Here is a 16,119-nt window from a genome sequence, read left to right as displayed (position 1 = left end):
GCATCTTGGTTTCATTAGTCTTGTCTATACGACTCGTTAGTGTAAACAGGTCAAACAAGAACCTATGCCTCACTATGCATGCAAGAAACCGAAGACCGTAGTAGTCCAATCAAGCGTATATGTCTTCGATAATTGAGTGGACTACCGTCAGTACGACAGTACTCCCTGACTCTCGAATTCCGACAATCCTTAGCTCCAGGCACAGGTATATCCCGTATCCAGGGTTTCTCCTCCGTGACCACTATCACAAAGGTGGGTTTCTCTCGGACTAGAGATCAATGCATATTGATCTACGAATCAAGACCCCGGCTACAGCCACATCCATGAAAGGATGGCTAGACTTCCTTTCCTTCTCCGGTTCCCCGGACCCTACCCAAAAAGGAAATTATATTCGTGCTAATCATAGTACTCCGCTCGACCGGGATAGGGGCTATTATGGGAAGACTCTATTGCAAGCTTCGATCAGGAGGCTGATATAAGGAGCCAGTTCGTTCTTACCCCAGGTTTTGATATATCCCCAGTTTCCCCAACTTCTATCTCATTTGCCGCATACCTTAAATCCTAGACAAGTGCCAGACACGATGGACACTGAGATGGGGCTTAAGAACCATACGACGAAACCTTCACCTCAAGAGGAGAAAGCCATGCCTTCTCTAACGACAATTCCTACATCCGTCACCCTATCCGCCGAGCAGTTCGAAAAGCTGTACCTCAGCCCCCTGACCCAGCAGCAGGGAATGCTCTCGAAGCAGATGGGCAATCCTACCCCTTTGTAATTACCCTCGCTTGACGAAAGTATACATTGAACTGACTGATCAGAGCTCTTGGCGGATTCGTTATTACCACCACGCCTTTGTCGTGTTGCCTTATGGGATGGAGAGGTGCTACCGGAGCAGGTATTGCGTTCACGTAAGTGATAATGTCCGAAGGTTGACAGGATACAATGCTGATATTTACGTCTAGTGGTCCGATTATCTTTCTCGGAGGCGGCCTGCTCGTCTTGACTAGTATCCTGGAGTTTATCCTCGGCAACACCTTTCCATGCGTTGTCTTCGGCACAATTGGTTCGTTGGGCATCTTGAAGAGACGGGGCAGGTAACTGAGAATAACAGGAGCATTCTGGTTTGCATTCGGCTGCACCATGACTCCCGCGTTCAACGCCGCAGGTTTGTCCAGTCTCCTATCAATACCTACTCTGCTAACACGTGCTGCTACAGCCCCCTACTCGACCTCCGCTACAGACACAGTAGCGGGCCTCCATAGTCCCGACTTCATGAATACATACGGTTCGTACCACCCCGTCCAACGTCCAACGGAATATATTCTAAAGAAACAGCCTTCCTCTTCATCTGGATGGGCGTTCTCATGCTCATCTTCCTGGTCTGCGCTACCCGCACCAACGCGGTCTACGTCGCCATATTCGCAACTCTCACTCTTGTCTTCGTCTTTCTCTCCGCGGGGTACTGGCGTCTGGCTGTGGCGGATGTCCTCGTTGGTAATCGGTTGATTGTGGTATGTCTCCCCTTTCTCCCAGTGTGTGCAACGCCTTAATGACAATGGTAATGTACAGGGAGCCGGTGCGTCACTGTTCGTGGCGAGCATGCTCGGTTTTTATCTCCTCGTGGCGCAGCTGTTTGACTCGGTGGGGTTCCCTGTCCGTTTGCCTGTCGGGGACTTGAGTAGGCTCTGGGATCGTCGTGCGAAGTGAGTACCCTCCCCATCTATTTGCGCCAGTGCTGAGTGTCGAAGTGATGGACTGGATCCGGAGTATTCGGCTGGTGCTGGAGAGAAGTAGTGCCTCCGTCATCTCATCCACTGCACGGCCTGATATGGTGGATGGATTGGGATGGTCAATGTGAACTTGATGAGATGGGTATCCGCTGTCATGCTCTTGCCTGGCAACGGATCGAAGAAATTCAGGTTGTCCTTATTGCAGAGAAGCTTTTGCTATAGCTTGAAGGCATGTCTTGCTCAATACGGCCTTTTCTCTCTAGCTCTTATTTCGATATCTGCATAGCACTGTTCTCTACCAGCTCTGGCCTTCGGATGACTATTGCTCTCCCATCTATCCTAGTAACTTGCACATATCATTCCAAGGAATTGTAATCGTGCATACAACGATGAAGGAACCTACCAGATGCGCTGCCAGATTGGTGCCTATCGAGATAGCGTCAATTGTATGGGGGTTAGCCATCGAAGTGAGTATATAATAAACCTCTAGATTGGAATTAAATGGTATGAATGTCTAGACTCTATTACCCTTTCATGCACTGACTTTCAATGCATTATATCGTGTTCATTTAACAGAGCAAACGACGATGAATAGCATCGCATTCAATTAGGATTAGACTATAAATAGTTGCAGTAACCAGTACACATCAAAAGACAATACTCCAATTCTGCACACCTGCTACTGGGACTGCTTCGTTAAGGCGCACGCTTGAGGATTACAGGAGAGCAGCTCCCGCAATCAGACCGGCCACAGCACCGAGGCCGGCGTTCAGGTGCGACGCGCCGCCGGTGAACAGAGGCAAGGAAGGGCTGGCGGTAGAGGAGCCCTCACCTCCGGGGCCAGAGGGCGAAGGGGTGCCGCTTGGAGTAGAGCTGGGAGAGGTGAGGGAGGGCTGAGTTGGGATGACAGGGCGAGAGGTCGAGGTTGAAGGAGTAGTAGAGGAGGGGGTAGAGGTAGAGGTGGACGTGGTCTCATCAGTGGACGTAGGCGTCGCGGTCGCGGTCTCGGTGTGGGTGTTTGTCAGAGTGTTGGTAATAGTGTTTGTCAAGGTGTTGGTGATGGTGTCGGTCAAGGTTCCAGTCAAGGTTCCACCAGGTCCAGAGCAGATCTCCCCGATGGGGCAGCAGCCATCGTCGGTGCAGTAGGTGCCTGGCTCGCAGCCGCCCTCGCCAATAGGGCAGCAGCTGTAGCTGACGGGAATGCAGGCAGACTTGCAGGTCTTGAAGCCGGTGTGGGATTCACAGCTGGAAACCTGACGGGCAAGGAGGCCGTTGTGGCCTGCCGCGAGGGCAGCAGTGGCCAGAAGAGAAGCAGTGAGAAGCTTGTACATTGTAAAGATTGAGATATTAACCGATCAACGAGTGATGAAGATAGCGACTGAGCGAATACTTGGCTGACAGAGGTCGAGAGCCCGCCTTTATAGCACGGTGCCTGAACGCCTCGAACCTTAAAGACGTGGAGAGCAGCCAGGAATAGATCAGCCTCATCCGATACGAGTGACCAAGTCCGGGCATGGTGTAGCTACATGACTCGTATCCAACCCCGAGATGTGGTTGGATGGATGCCGCGACACTAAATCGTCGAGCGAGGGGAATACGAGGCAGCCCGTCCTGCGGCGCTCGAGGCAAATTGCGTCCATGCTTTAGTGACGTGTCATAGTCCTTTTATTGGATGGAAAGGCTCAGGTTGGGGTCGAAGAGAGGAGAAATGTATTTGGGCACGGACTTTGCCCGATCATTACTCCTTTAGGCAATCGTTACTTCATCGTCAGTCCAGCCTGAGTGCGAGATGGCAGTCAAAGATCGCTTCGAGCGAAAACTGTCTCACTGAGACACTGGATTTTGCGCTTGTGTTGCTCGGAAGTTGTCGAACCTGCTTGGAATCGTATTTTGGATCGACACCAATCACTTTGCATACGGCTACTGACTGGGCGTCGCCCTCCGTCAATTCTGTTCTCCAATGGATAATGAATACATCGGCTCTGGGCCCCTGCCACACTTGCTATTACTTGAACGTGCTCATCGACTGGGAGGATGGATAGAATCTTGCCACGAGCGGAAAGTGCCAAGGCATGGTTAAACCAATGCGGAGGACTGATGACAGTGATATCAGGTGTAAGACATGGACTAATAATTCAGGGCCTTGGAATAAGCATGTGCTACTGTCACTGTATTCCAGGGTTATACAAGGTGTCACTTATAAACCTGTTCTGATGTCCAGGACATTAGTGCTATTAGGTTCCTTGGGTTGTGATCATAAGTGATGATGCTCTTGTATAGCTGCATTAACTAACATAAGTATCTAATGCAGACTCCATTCATAGCAGTCCATGTGGGCATAGCACTATACTTAATATGTGCTTACAGCATCACAAACATGAGAGAACAAGACTCTATAATATATTCATCATGGTATCGTATCATATCCAACAAGAAATCTATATGCAAGTGTAGTATATACCTAATCCTAACCAACCAACTCCAAGCAATGGATCATAAATCGCAAACTACGCAATCTCCGCATGGAAGGCCTGCTCCTCCTTGCGGAACTGCGCACCAGGTCCCTCCTCCCACTCAGTCGCCGGAATCTCAAACTTGCTGCTCTTCCACGGCGCCACATGGTTCACGTACATCCAGTCGATCTCCTCGAGCGTGCGGCCCTTGCCCTCGATGACGCAGAAGTAGACGACGAAAGCGGCGACGAGGAGACAGCCCGCGAAGACATAGCCGTAGGCAAAGTCGATGGCGCCGGTGATGAAGGGGGTGAAGAAGCTGAGCAGGAAGTTCCAGAGCCAGTTGGAGGCGGTGGCGAGGGCCATGCCCTTTGCGCGGTACTTGGAGGGGAAGAGCTCGGCGACGATGGCCCAGACCATGGGACCCCAGGTCATTGCGAATGCACTGTCAGTTGGTTAGCATGAGAAAGTTAAAAAGAAAGGGGAGGGACATACGCAATGAAGAAGCAGGCGAGGACGATCATGCCCTTGCCGACGGTGGGGGTATTTGTGGGCTCGTTGACATCCAGCATAAAGTGGCCGATGGAGGCGAAGATCATGAACATGAGGAACATGAAGCCGGCGCCGAAGATGAGGGACTTGCGGCGACCAAAGTTCTCCACCACGTACAGACCGCCAAAGGTGGTGACGAAGTTGACGGCGCCGAGGATGACGGAGGTGACGAAGCTGTTAGAGAGACCAGCGCCTTGGAAGATGGTGGTTCCGTAGTAGAAGAAGTAGTTGGCGCCGGTAAGCTGCTGCAGGCATTGCAGGAGCATACCCAGAGCGACACGGTAGAGCATGCGCGGCCCGGTCAAGAACTCGTGCCACACCTGCACGCCCGACTCGGCGTCGAGCTGCTTCTGGATCTCGTAGAGTTCCTGGACAATGACGCGGTGGTTCTCGGGCACACCGTACAGCTTGGCCATGGTGCGCCGGGCGCTGTCGATTTTGCCGTGACGGAACTCGAAGCGAGGGGATTCGGGGAAGAAGGCCATGCCGCCGCCCAAGATCAAGGCGAAAACGATGGTCAGGCCCAGGGTGATGCGCCACTGGGCGGTGCCGTCCATGCTCTCGGTTCCCAGGTTGATCAGATAGGCCACGAAGATACCCAGCGTCACGAACAGCTGGTAGCAGCTGATCATGGCACCACGGACGTGACGCGGAGCACTCTCACCCTGGTACATGGGGACAAGCAGCGAGCAGCCACCGACACCCAGACCGGTGACCCAACGGCCGACGACCATCTGCCACCAGTGACCGGCGGGAGAGGTGATTTGGACAACGATACCGATGATGAGGATGATGTTCCACAGGGTGATGGACCACTTGCGGCCAAGCCGATCGGCGATGGGAGCGGCGACCAGCGCACCGATCAGGGTACCGACGGACAGCAGAGCGACGATGAGACCGGAGCGAACGTGGCTGAAGCTGTACTTGCCGTTGCTGTATTCACCATACCGGTGCAGGTAGTTGCTCATCTCCTGAAAACCGGAGATCTGACCAGTGTCGTATCCGAACAACAGACCGCCCATGGAGACGAACAGCCCCATGATGGCGGACCGCAGGGTCAGGCGGGGGATGGGGGTGTTGACTCCGAGATCGAGGGGCTTCTCAGCAGCCACCGAGTCGGAGCTGGAGTATTGAGGCTGCGGGGCGGGGGTGATGGATTCCCCATGGTGGGTTTCTGTCTCGATACCCATGTCTATTCCTTTGTAAGGGGAGATATTATAAGCTAATGACCATAGGGGAGATATTTTAAACTAATGACCATTAGGGGGAATGATAGAGGAAAGGGGGGAGATAAAACCCGGACGAGGAAGAAAAAGAGGAAACGACGATCAACGGCGAGAGAGACATGGGCTTATTTATATTTGTCAATCCTGCCTGGACGAAGAAAAATCAGAGGAGAGATCCAGGGAACCAGGAACGAGGAGACAGAGTGTGGGGAGGACAGGCATCCCGCTGGAGATGACGATAGTCGGCATGGGGATAGCACGGAAGCCGTCAGCATCGGGTCTGGATGATCCGTGATTATGATTGGAAGAAGATGCAGGTATATGGCCAGTCAGAGAACAGGACAGGCAGAACTTCGGGATCCACGGCCCATTGGGAGATTTGGTTCGTCATCGGGTGGACGAGACCAGCATTGTTCATAGAAGATTCTGTCAGACGCCACTGGTTCAGGGTCTTAGTCAGAAATGCCACGGCAACGCCACGATGGACGAGAATGGCTCGTCAAATGAGACGGACGCAATGACAGGATGATGTATGCCAATCATTATACAGAAAGTTTCTGTGTTCGGCCGGAGACGACATGTAGTAATGATTGTCAGGCATAGCATCCATCATTACTGATTCCGGGTATCCGCGCATATAGTGAAACTAAGACACCAGAATCCCGGCAAATTCTACTCCGTACTCACTAGTCGGACTGCGCGCGGAAGAGGACGGAATCCCCAGCTAGACAGTCAGTCCACCTGGAGAATGAGGGGTTGCCATTCCTCTTCAGTTCACCGGGGAGCCAGATGCATAAGTGTACTGCGGAGGATCTGGAGGATCTGGAGTATCATATGGAGGACAACTATTAAAATGATGTATTCACAGTGCGTCGTCAAAGGCTATTCACTCTGCCCAACAAGTTATCTACAAGCCAACACAACAGAGAAATGACGCCGACCGAGACGGATCGGCATCGGCAAAGACTACAAGTGTGAAACTAAACAGACAGAGGAAACAAACCGGCTGAGCCGAGAATCGTCAGTGGCGTTGGTAACTAATGCTGGTTCGCCCAGCTGCGGCCACCAAGCTTTCAGGCACTCTCACCAAGGGAAAAATGACTTTGTGGCTGTTGATCCGTTTAGTCTATGACGGATATCCATCTACTAGATACTTGAGTCAAGGAAACACTGGGATAGCATATCGCTTGACTGATAATATAATGCTAAATGCTAATCCCTGGGGTATCATCCAGAAGAATCTGCATTCGTCTATCTGTCCTGTTTGGGAAGATCCACTCAACCCATCCGGAAGAAGAATGGTATTAGGGTTAGGGCTTGGCATGTCCAGGAATGCCAAGATTACGTCATCATCTAACCATGGAATTTCCTTGCTTTTCTTGATCATGTGATTGCACCTGACCACAATATCACCTGACTCCTGTGCCACATGCTCATTGGCCACCGCCACATCTCCCCATTGCTAATACGGAGTATGGACTGAGTATTATGATGGGAATAATCAGCTCACGTGGGTTGAAGATGGCAGTTCTTACTCATCACTTGCACTTGCTGAGCAACATGAAATAGGTGCCACCTAGATAGCAGGACTACCTCCCAATCTAGTCTTCCTAAGCTGATATATATATCATTATCCACAGGTGATAACAATGGCTAATACGTCCACTGCATCTGACACATCCAAATATTAGAACTGACCTACAGTAGACTAAACAATAGTACCTGCATTTGGTCTGACCTCTTTATGTTCATTCCGTCTACAAGAATGATATCTGAGATCTCTTGGGTATCCAGACTGATTGCCGACGTTTTGAACTATAAGTGTGTCCTGCTATAACAAGGCGAGCTCTTCATTCTCCGGTGTATTGATCTTCGAGCAAAAATGTGGAATGGTTATAATAAATATGGGGTTCAGACATGCTTTAATTGTGATACCATGGGGATCAGCTTCTACTTGACGACCATTCGAAGCCTTGGGAAGGATCGTGATAGGGAATCATCAACCATCCTTCCCACTACTGACGTTTGAACCCTGCCCGTTACATTTTTATGAAGCTATTCAATTATAGTCTGAGAAATATTGTTCTTTCTAACCAATGTCAGCTCGACCATCTGATATCAGGTTCTCCTAAGCCCACTTCCCATCCGAAGTTCTTGCCTTGCGTGACTATTGGATATGTTCACTATCGATTGAGCATACCAACATGGCTGAGAAAAGTACCTGTGATCGGAAGGTATGAGCAATACTTAGATCTCACCATGAAAATAGCCATGATCCTGATCGATTGTCTGAGCATCAAGGGAGTATGTCTAGAAGGGGTTATCTCCATGATGAAGAATGATATCTGGATTGATAGACGGAGGCAGCGATTGGGCCGCTCAAGGCCATCCTCGTACTCATCTTGTCAGCCGTACGAACAAATGTAGTTAACAGGGACGGATATGATTGCCTTTTGGCTGTTTGTGGTGTAGTGTATTGCCATGCCTGTGCCTAGCTGCATGGGGACGGCGGGGAGATTGAGTCGAGGGCGTAAGTTCTAAACGGGGATTAGATGGTCCAGGATGCAGAGCATACAGGAGGGAAATAGTTGCAACCTTAGACATCCTGACTCTGATTGCCTCTACTAACATTGGCTATTGAGGCTAAAAGGCAATACACTCGGTCTGAATCATAGGCATATCAAAATGATACAGATCCGCCGTAAACAGCGCCGTCATCTTCGCCGTGACATTAAACCAAAAGTCGCTCGTAAACCAATACCCATTCTGGCAGCCCCCGCTGCCATCCGCCGGAGGAACCAGCGTGACATTCCCATCCGCACCAACCACCATATCCGCATCAACATTAAACACATTCACCACCGTGGCGCGGGCCGCCAACCCAGACGACAAATCAAGCAGCCCCTCGAACAGATTCACAGTCACGCCCACCTCCACCCCAACGAACGGATCCAGCTGCATATCCGCCGCGGTGTCCATTCTCGACGTGGTCGTCGCTGTCGGCGCGACACCACTCGCCGAACTATCCGTCATATTGAGCAGATCGAGATGGAACAGCCCGTTCGTCGCCATGGTCATGTTGCTGCTGACATCTGCCGTCCCGTTCATCCCCATGTCGACCCCGACGTTGAGATCAAGCACCGGCCCCACGGTCAGGATCCCGGGGATGGAGAAGCCCGCGCCCTCGATGGGGCTCCATTTGTAGGTGTAGACGTTGCGCAGGAACGACCCTGCGGCCGAGACGGAGAGGCTGAGCGTCGAGTCGAGCGCGACGGCGATGTCGAGGCCGAGGGTTGTGGCGGTTTTGGTCTCGATGTTGTATGCGATGACCCCGTCGATGGTTACGGCAGCGTCGAGGGTGGCTTCGTTGGCGTGGATGGTTAGCCCGGTGGTGCGGATGAGGTCGCCTGACCAGGCGAGGTCGACGCTGGCGGCGAGCTCGCGCTTGTGTTTGGATGGGACGGGGTGCCCGAAGGCGATGGTGACGGTTTTGGCTTGCTCCTGGAGGTTGGTTTTGCTGGTGGAGGCGGTGATGGTTAGAGTGGAGGCGTCGAAGAGGAGAGAGGCTGCGTGGTAGATTCCGCGCTCGGCTTCCGCGTCGCAGTTGCCCAGGTGGTTGGTGACGAGGAGGAGGTCTGAGCGAGGCCAGGAAGTGTATGCTTGGTTGAAGGTGGTGGTCGAATTGAACTTCACCGTCACGCTTTCAGCGGAGCAGGTCACGCTTGACACGTCATTGACGTCTTCGAGGACGATGGAGGGGAGATGCAAGTCGGCTTGGACGAGAGCCCCAATGGAGCTGGAGTTGACATCCTGATAGTAGAGGGAAATGGCCGATGCAGGCTCAACGCTGGCTGCCGTGGTGTCTCTGCGTAGGACTGTAGGATACAGCCTGGCCGACAGTGGATGGGCCGAGGCAATCACAGACAGACATGCTGCTACGGCAAGAAAGCGGGCCATTATGATAGGCAAGGAGCAATACAGGACTTTCTCAGGGAGGTGAACTTTTGAGTACTGCATTGACAGGGCCGACGAAAGCCCTTTATATCCTTCTCAACTAGCGCAAATCACCGAGATGGCGAGACACCGAGGAAGGACTCTTCAGGGCCACGGATTGCACCATGTGCCTGTTACACTGCTGTGATATTGGTGCAACATGTACAGGCACCGGCCAACTATTCCTGCTCTCGGCATTAGTTAAAGATGTCGAGTCTGTGTTAGTAACCGTGCCTGATAACGCCACCAAGTCTCGTGCTAGGTCAAGATATGGAAGCATCACGGTGAGAAGTTCTCTATAGTGAGGACGGTACACCTAATCAGCTTACTGACATGTGAAGGTGATATTAACTGTACTGGACTACATCCGTCCAACGGCCCCATGTTCCACAGTCAACGGGCATCTGCTTCAATGGCTGGTCTATTGGTCCCAGACCGGATTCTGCAAGGCAATATAAACGTGCATTAGTGCTTACTGACATCCCGTTCCCTGATGCTTCTGCTGCTGACGACTCTGTACTACAATATATCAGGTATTGACTTTTGGAACACGTGCTGGAGAGGTTGGTCATGACTTTCACTACGTATCTCAATCTATGTATGCGCTGCAGTAGGCTGGTTAAGAATGCTAAGATGCATTGTCACTAGTTATTATATTACTGTCCTCCGGACATAATACTGTGTATATACAATTAGACAAATATACAAGTGCTGTCCCTAGACAAACGCAGCAAAAGGCGAGGTGGCAGCATCAGACTCCTCCCACCCAATGCACTTCCAGCAACTCAACAACCCCTGAGGATCATACTTGTTCTTCACACTCACCAACCTGTCATAGTTATCGCCCCACCACGCCTCGCGCCAGTTGATCGTAAATGGGTTCGCCTCGTTGCTGTACGCCCCGCTGCCCGGGGTGATCCCCTCAATAACAGCCGTCATATTCTGGATCCCCGCGATCTTCTGCTTCCTGGTCGACAACGTGCTGTTCCACGCCCACGCAGTCCCGGAGCCCAGCTCCCAGACGGCCTGCCGCCATGCAGGAGCCGCACTCGTCGACCCCTCGGTGTAGTTGTACAGCACCGGCCCCACAACAGGGATGTACGGCGTCTGGCCCGTCGACTGGAGAAGCGCGAAGAAGTCCATCAGGTTGGCGCGGCCCTCGGCCGTCTCAAAGACAGAGCGCGGGATCAGCCGGCTGCCCGGGAAGCGGGTGACGCCGACGGCGACGGAGCTGGTGGTCACGTACTTCTCGTAGAAGGGGTACCACGAGGTGTACTCTTCGATGGAGGCGGAGCCGCCATTGGCCTCGGCGTAGGCGATCACCTGCGCCAGGGAGGCGTTGGCTTGCTCGACAGTAAGCAAAGGGGAGACGTTGACGAGGGTGTTGCCGGTGATGTGGCCGCCCCAGCCTTCCTGGGCCCATTTTAGGGTGTTGTTGACGACGATGTCCATGAAGGGGAGCATGTTGGAGGAGGTGCTGGGGAAGTTGATGTTGGCGGCCACGAAGCGGATGGCAGGCTCGACGCGGTGGGTGCTTTCGAGCACGACGCCAAAGGTTCCGCCGCCGCCGCCGCGGAGGGCCCAGAAGAGATCGGCGTTCTGGTACTCGTTGGCGGTGCGGTAGACGCCGTCTGGCGTGACGACCTTGAACTCCAGGACGCGGTCGACCCCGAGTCCGTACACGGGACTGAGGACCGAGTGGCCGCCGTTCAGGACCCAACCGCCCGAGACACCGACGGTGGGCGAGTAGCCGCCCAGGATGGTGACGTTGTGCTGCTGCGCAAAGGCGTACGCCTCGTCGAAGTTGACTCCGGCGCCGACGGTGATGGCGTTGTACTTGAGACCGGCACTGTTGCTGCCAACGGGAACAAAAGCAGGGTCGTAGCGGATGGACCTCAGGTTGCGAGTCCACAGGGACAGCGTGCCACGGCCACTGCTGCGAGTGAGATAGTCATGGCCGCTGTTCTTGATGACCAGCCGCTGGCCGGAGCAGTTCGAGTACCGGAACGCCTCGATCACGTCATTGGCGCTGTGCACCTCGAGGTAGTACGAGGGCATGTTGCCCTGTCGACAAGTGGCATTCACGAACGCCAAGGGATCAGTGGGATAGCTACTGTCGAGCAGGCACTGATCGCTGGGATCAGACGACCACATCTCATCCTGGTTGTTCATGTAGCCATTGGGAGAGTTGGTTCGCAGCCACGGATCGCCGTAGTTGGCCTGAATGGCAGCGCAGGCAGCAGCGTCGCGAGCCACCGGGGTGCCATTGTAGTTGGAGAAGCAGGGCAAGGAGAAGGGATTGAGCGGCTGCACGCGTCCTCCAACCGTCGCATTGAACTGATTCAAGCTGCAAGCCGAGCAATTGTCCTTCCCTGCGACGACAGTCGAGCCCAGCAGAGCCAAGAAGGCGAGCCCGGATAATTTCAGACTGCAAGCCATGACGATCCTTCCCGCCGAGAAAAGGCCACACGTGGAATGGCAGGGGAATGAAGGAAGATAAATCAAGTTGCCCCTGGTGGAAATGAACCGGGTGGGCTGATGAATCGTATACGCATTTCACCGAACCAGGACCGAGATCTCACATAGGATTTCGTGTATGAACGGGGCCTCAAGGGGCCGAAAGTAAGACCCCAGCAATGAGGATGCAGCAGACTCAATAGTCTTGATCATCCTTATCCCCACTGCAAATTTCTTGCGTTCGGAATTCAGCCGACAAGCTGTGATTGGTCCGGTCCTAAATTACCTCAGCCCGCCATCCCTGCTTAGCTGCACATACGCTTTGGCGCCTTTCCTAGTCCGGGAGATGATCGTCCTGCAGTGAAACATTAGCAGCCAACCAGAGCCGGAGGAGTGACCTCAGGATACAGGCTAACCCCCAAAAGGGAAAGTCCGGCTGAAATAAACTGCCGAAGGCCAAAAACCTCAGGCATTGGCAGCCACGGCCTGAGGCTTCGTATATTGCTAAGTCTTTCCTGTTGGCTGTGCTCAGGCTGGGCGAAACGGACGAAAAGCTTCTTTCTTCAGGCTCTTCATCGGCTGTAGTGAAGAAACGATGTAACGTTGCAGAAGCAAAACAATATCATGGCCTGATTGCTCCTTTTCTGATTCCTCAGATCTCTGTCCTCTCCTCCATCGCCAGGATGGCGTACAGGCAGAATACCTACTGGAAAGATGTCCTCACTATTGTGCCGATCGTCGGCGCCAGTGTGGCCACCGTCACGTATCTGTTGCGTCTGTACTCCAGACGACTGACGGCCGCGGGGTTTTACCTTGAAGACATCCTCATGGGCATTGGGTTGATCATCTCCTACTGCGCTACGGCTTTTGTAGTGGAGAGTGAGTGCCTTCCTCTAGATCAGATATTGGGGAAAGGCTAACCGATGTAGCTGCCTTCAATGGTGTTGGCGTGCCTGTCAAAAGCCTGCCCCATGATGAGCGGTATCGCATTCAATTTGTATGTCCTGACCTGACCCACACTGCCAAAGCATTGACAACGAACGGTATGGAAGCTAACTCGCGAAGGGATCCTGGATGATACAGAAGTTCTGGGCCCCGTCCATGGCCTTTGTCAAGATTTCCATCATCGTCTTCCTCAAGCGTCTCCTGGGCTCCGTCCGTGTATATGCCACCATCTCCAATTGTCTGATCGCCTTCATTGCCGTATGGGCCCTTACCGCGGTCCTGGTCAACACGTTCCAATGCACGCCGGTGCAATACTACTATGATAAGAGTCTGAGAGGACACTGTATGAAGGGGCAGGTGCAGTTCTTCCAGGCGATGGGATCGATTGCCTTGATCGAGGATGTCATCATCCTCTGTCTACCGATTCCCATTGTATGGAGACTGCAGATTACCTTTCGGCAGAAGATCGCCTTGACGGTAATCTTCTCTCTGGGTGGATTGTACGTCTCTCCTACACTACTGGCCGAACCTCAACTGACCATCCAGGGTCTGCATCTTCAGTCTCATGCGCCTGATCGAATTCCGCCACTTCGTCGTCACAGATCTGGCCTGTACGTTTCTCTCTTCCCATCTGCGAAAATGCCACTAACCTTCCCCAGCCTCCAGCGCCAAAGAATCCATCTGGACCTGTCTCGAACTCGACGTCGCCATCATCTGCGGCTGCCTCCCGCTCCTCAAACCCCTCGTCCAAGGCTTCCTCGGCAAGGTCAAAAGCGGCGTCTCTAAGGGCTACTCGCAGCCCTCCGCCGGGTCCAAACTCCCCTTTCCCACATCGCGGACACACAACGATGGGTTTCAGCAGATCGCTGATCCAAATGGGACACTGGCATCCGCTACGTCCAAGAGTCTTAATGTGGCGGCTACGCCGAGCCGGAATAGCTCGGACGTGGAGTTGCAGGGTATTACGGTGCATACCAGCATTCGGCAGGATGTAGATAGGCGATCGGATGTAGAGAGTACGGATCCGGTGTTGAATCGGGATTGGAGGCAGTAATTTACCTGTATAATATTCAACTTGTACATATCCATGTTCTATTCAAAATGTATTCGTCGACACGCCTGTAGTTGGTTGGTCGCGTATTCAGACAGCGCTCGATTTGACGAACTGCAGTGGCCTCGCAATTCCACCGTCCGCCTGCGTTCAAGACAGACATCTTATATCTCCCAGTTGACGGTGGAACTGGTCTCACTTTCGCATCGGAGGTTGGAGCGCCAAGCATGCTTCTATAGATATAGATGATATCCCGGCTAAATCTGCGACACTGGGGCAGATATCTCCAGCAAGGATAGGCCGACCGCTAAATGGGGATGCGAACCAAATCGGGACACTAAATTAGCCTATGATTGTCTATTGTACAATATAGTGATCTACAGCCGTACCCCTGTTGGACACTCAAGAGGTGGAGGAATCACCGCACAGTCGTCACAGTCGTCTTCACCGCCCCACTCTCACCAACAGTGGTAGCGGTATCAAACTCCAGACTGGCACTGCTATGAGTCGGACTATCGCTCCTCCGCGTGTCATCCACCTCATTCGTCACATGGAACTGGCGATGCGCCCAGATCTCCAGCGGCTGCTCGCGAACGATATGCTCCCCCGACTCGGTGCGGTCGATGGTCGAGCGCACTCCCGACTTATCCGCCCTGAAGCGCGAGAGATGGATGGTCGAGCTATCAAGGCGACTGTTATACTTATTCTGACTGCGATTGTAGGACGAGTGCTGCAGGAAGGACTTCAAGTTGAACAGGCGGCGGAAGAGGGTCCACGTCTGCGGGATGTTGGAGACGATGACGGCGGTGGCGGCCTCGCGGACGTACCATTCCAGCCACTTGATGCCGTAGGGCTGGGAGATGGAGTAGTACTTTGAGAGGATGGAGCAGAGGATGACGAAAGCGCCGAGGGAGAAGATGGCGCAGAGGGTGAGTTTCTTCGAGAGGGAGAGTTTGGCGCGGATAAGCAGCGGGAGGGGGATGGCCATGATGAGCACGTCGGTGGTGACGTTGAAGGCGAGGGTGATGATGACGTGGTTTGTGTAGACGGAGCATTGCACACTTTTGGCTGGGAGGGACCAGTATGCTGAGAAGGGGCGGCACCAGACGCCGAAGAAGAGGATCTCGATGAGGAGGTAGCTGAAGACGCAGATTCCGCCGATGACTTTGACGACGCGATGTTGCCAGAGGCCGGATCTGCAGGGACAGGTTGTTAGAGGAGAAGAGATGGTGAGAGTATTGGGATGCTCACGTCATGGTCGAGTATAGTAGCAGCAGACAGCATTTGCATCCCCAGACGACCACGAGCCAAAACTGCTCGACCGCCACCACCATCTTACTGCCTTTGATGCGGTCTGGGATTGTCGCTTTATCGAGCTTCTCGAATTCACTCAGGGGGATCCCGTTGGTGCCGTACTTGTCGACTTGGACCAGGAAGACGGTAAGTAATATGTAGAATATCTAAGAGGCAGTTAGCATTCATCCATGACCTCGGTGAAATTGCAGAGCAAGAACGTACTACAACCACCGCCATGACCAGATCCTCCGCCTGGAGATTGCGCGCCACGCCCATCTGCAGAATGCGAGATACATAGCGCAGCGTTGCTGTTCGATGTCTGTTAGATTGTGAACTCGAGAGATGACAGGAGGATTGATATACTGATGAGTAGCACCACGGCCATCCACACCCATTCCTCCGAAGTCATAATCAT

The 16,119-nt window shown here is 53.1% G+C and overlaps 7 protein-coding genes across 7 annotated transcripts; 2 read left to right on the top strand and 5 right to left on the bottom strand.

Annotated features, from left to right (window-relative positions):
* Positions 1 to 581: 581 nt before the first annotated feature.
* On the top strand, positions 582 to 1,708 carry Aspvir_008399 (transcriptional activator of ethanol catabolism AlcS; the record flags this gene model as incomplete). Its single annotated transcript, XM_043271571.1, has 7 exons — positions 582 to 772; positions 820 to 909; positions 964 to 1,064; positions 1,113 to 1,166; positions 1,218 to 1,286; positions 1,337 to 1,512; positions 1,571 to 1,708. 7 exons carry the CDS (start codon positions 582 to 584, stop codon positions 1,706 to 1,708), a joined length of 819 nt encoding a protein of 272 aa, XP_043127506.1.
* A 739-nt stretch (positions 1,709 to 2,447) lies between these two features.
* On the bottom strand, positions 2,448 to 3,062 carry Aspvir_008398 (GPI anchored serine-threonine rich protein; the record flags this gene model as incomplete). The annotated part of the gene is made up of 1 exon (XM_043271570.1): positions 2,448 to 3,062. One exon carries the CDS (start codon positions 3,060 to 3,062, stop codon positions 2,448 to 2,450), a length of 615 nt encoding a protein of 204 aa, XP_043127505.1.
* Positions 3,063 to 4,238: 1,176 nt separating this feature from the next.
* On the bottom strand, positions 4,239 to 5,926 carry Aspvir_008397 (sugar porter family MFS transporter; the record flags this gene model as incomplete). The annotated part of the gene is made up of 2 exons (XM_043271569.1): positions 4,239 to 4,629; positions 4,680 to 5,926. The coding sequence occupies 2 exons, from the start codon at positions 5,924 to 5,926 to the stop codon at positions 4,239 to 4,241; spliced, it is 1,638 nt and encodes a 545-aa protein (XP_043127504.1).
* Positions 5,927 to 8,605: 2,679 nt separating this feature from the next.
* Aspvir_008396 (uncharacterized protein) lies at positions 8,606 to 9,919 on the bottom strand (the record flags this gene model as incomplete). Its single annotated transcript, XM_043271568.1, has 1 exon — positions 8,606 to 9,919. One exon carries the CDS (start codon positions 9,917 to 9,919, stop codon positions 8,606 to 8,608), a length of 1,314 nt encoding a protein of 437 aa, XP_043127503.1.
* Positions 9,920 to 10,672: 753 nt separating this feature from the next.
* Positions 10,673 to 12,394, bottom strand: Aspvir_008395 (putative isoamyl alcohol oxidase; the record flags this gene model as incomplete). Its single annotated transcript, XM_043271567.1, has 1 exon — positions 10,673 to 12,394. One exon carries the CDS (start codon positions 12,392 to 12,394, stop codon positions 10,673 to 10,675), a length of 1,722 nt encoding a protein of 573 aa, XP_043127502.1.
* Positions 12,395 to 13,095: 701 nt separating this feature from the next.
* Aspvir_008394 (uncharacterized protein) lies at positions 13,096 to 14,411 on the top strand (the record flags this gene model as incomplete). The annotated part of the gene is made up of 5 exons (XM_043271566.1): positions 13,096 to 13,291; positions 13,342 to 13,409; positions 13,478 to 13,857; positions 13,904 to 13,968; positions 14,017 to 14,411. The coding sequence occupies 5 exons, from the start codon at positions 13,096 to 13,098 to the stop codon at positions 14,409 to 14,411; spliced, it is 1,104 nt and encodes a 367-aa protein (XP_043127501.1).
* A 415-nt stretch (positions 14,412 to 14,826) lies between these two features.
* Aspvir_008393 (putative UbiD family decarboxylase) lies at positions 14,827 to 16,119 on the bottom strand (the record flags this gene model as incomplete). The annotated part of the gene is made up of 4 exons (XM_043271565.1): positions 14,827 to 15,604; positions 15,660 to 15,868; positions 15,927 to 16,012; positions 16,068 to 16,119. The coding sequence occupies 4 exons, from the start codon at positions 16,117 to 16,119 to the stop codon at positions 14,827 to 14,829; spliced, it is 1,125 nt and encodes a 374-aa protein (XP_043127500.1).

The sequence above is a fragment of the Aspergillus viridinutans genome (genome assembly GCF_018404265.1).
Source record: "Aspergillus viridinutans IFM 47045 DNA, scaffold_6, whole genome shotgun sequence".
NCBI lineage: Eukaryota > Fungi > Ascomycota > Eurotiomycetes > Eurotiales > Aspergillaceae > Aspergillus > Aspergillus viridinutans.
The sequence above is the reverse complement of the archived record's forward strand: the minus strand, read 5'-3'. Positions and strand labels throughout refer to the sequence as shown.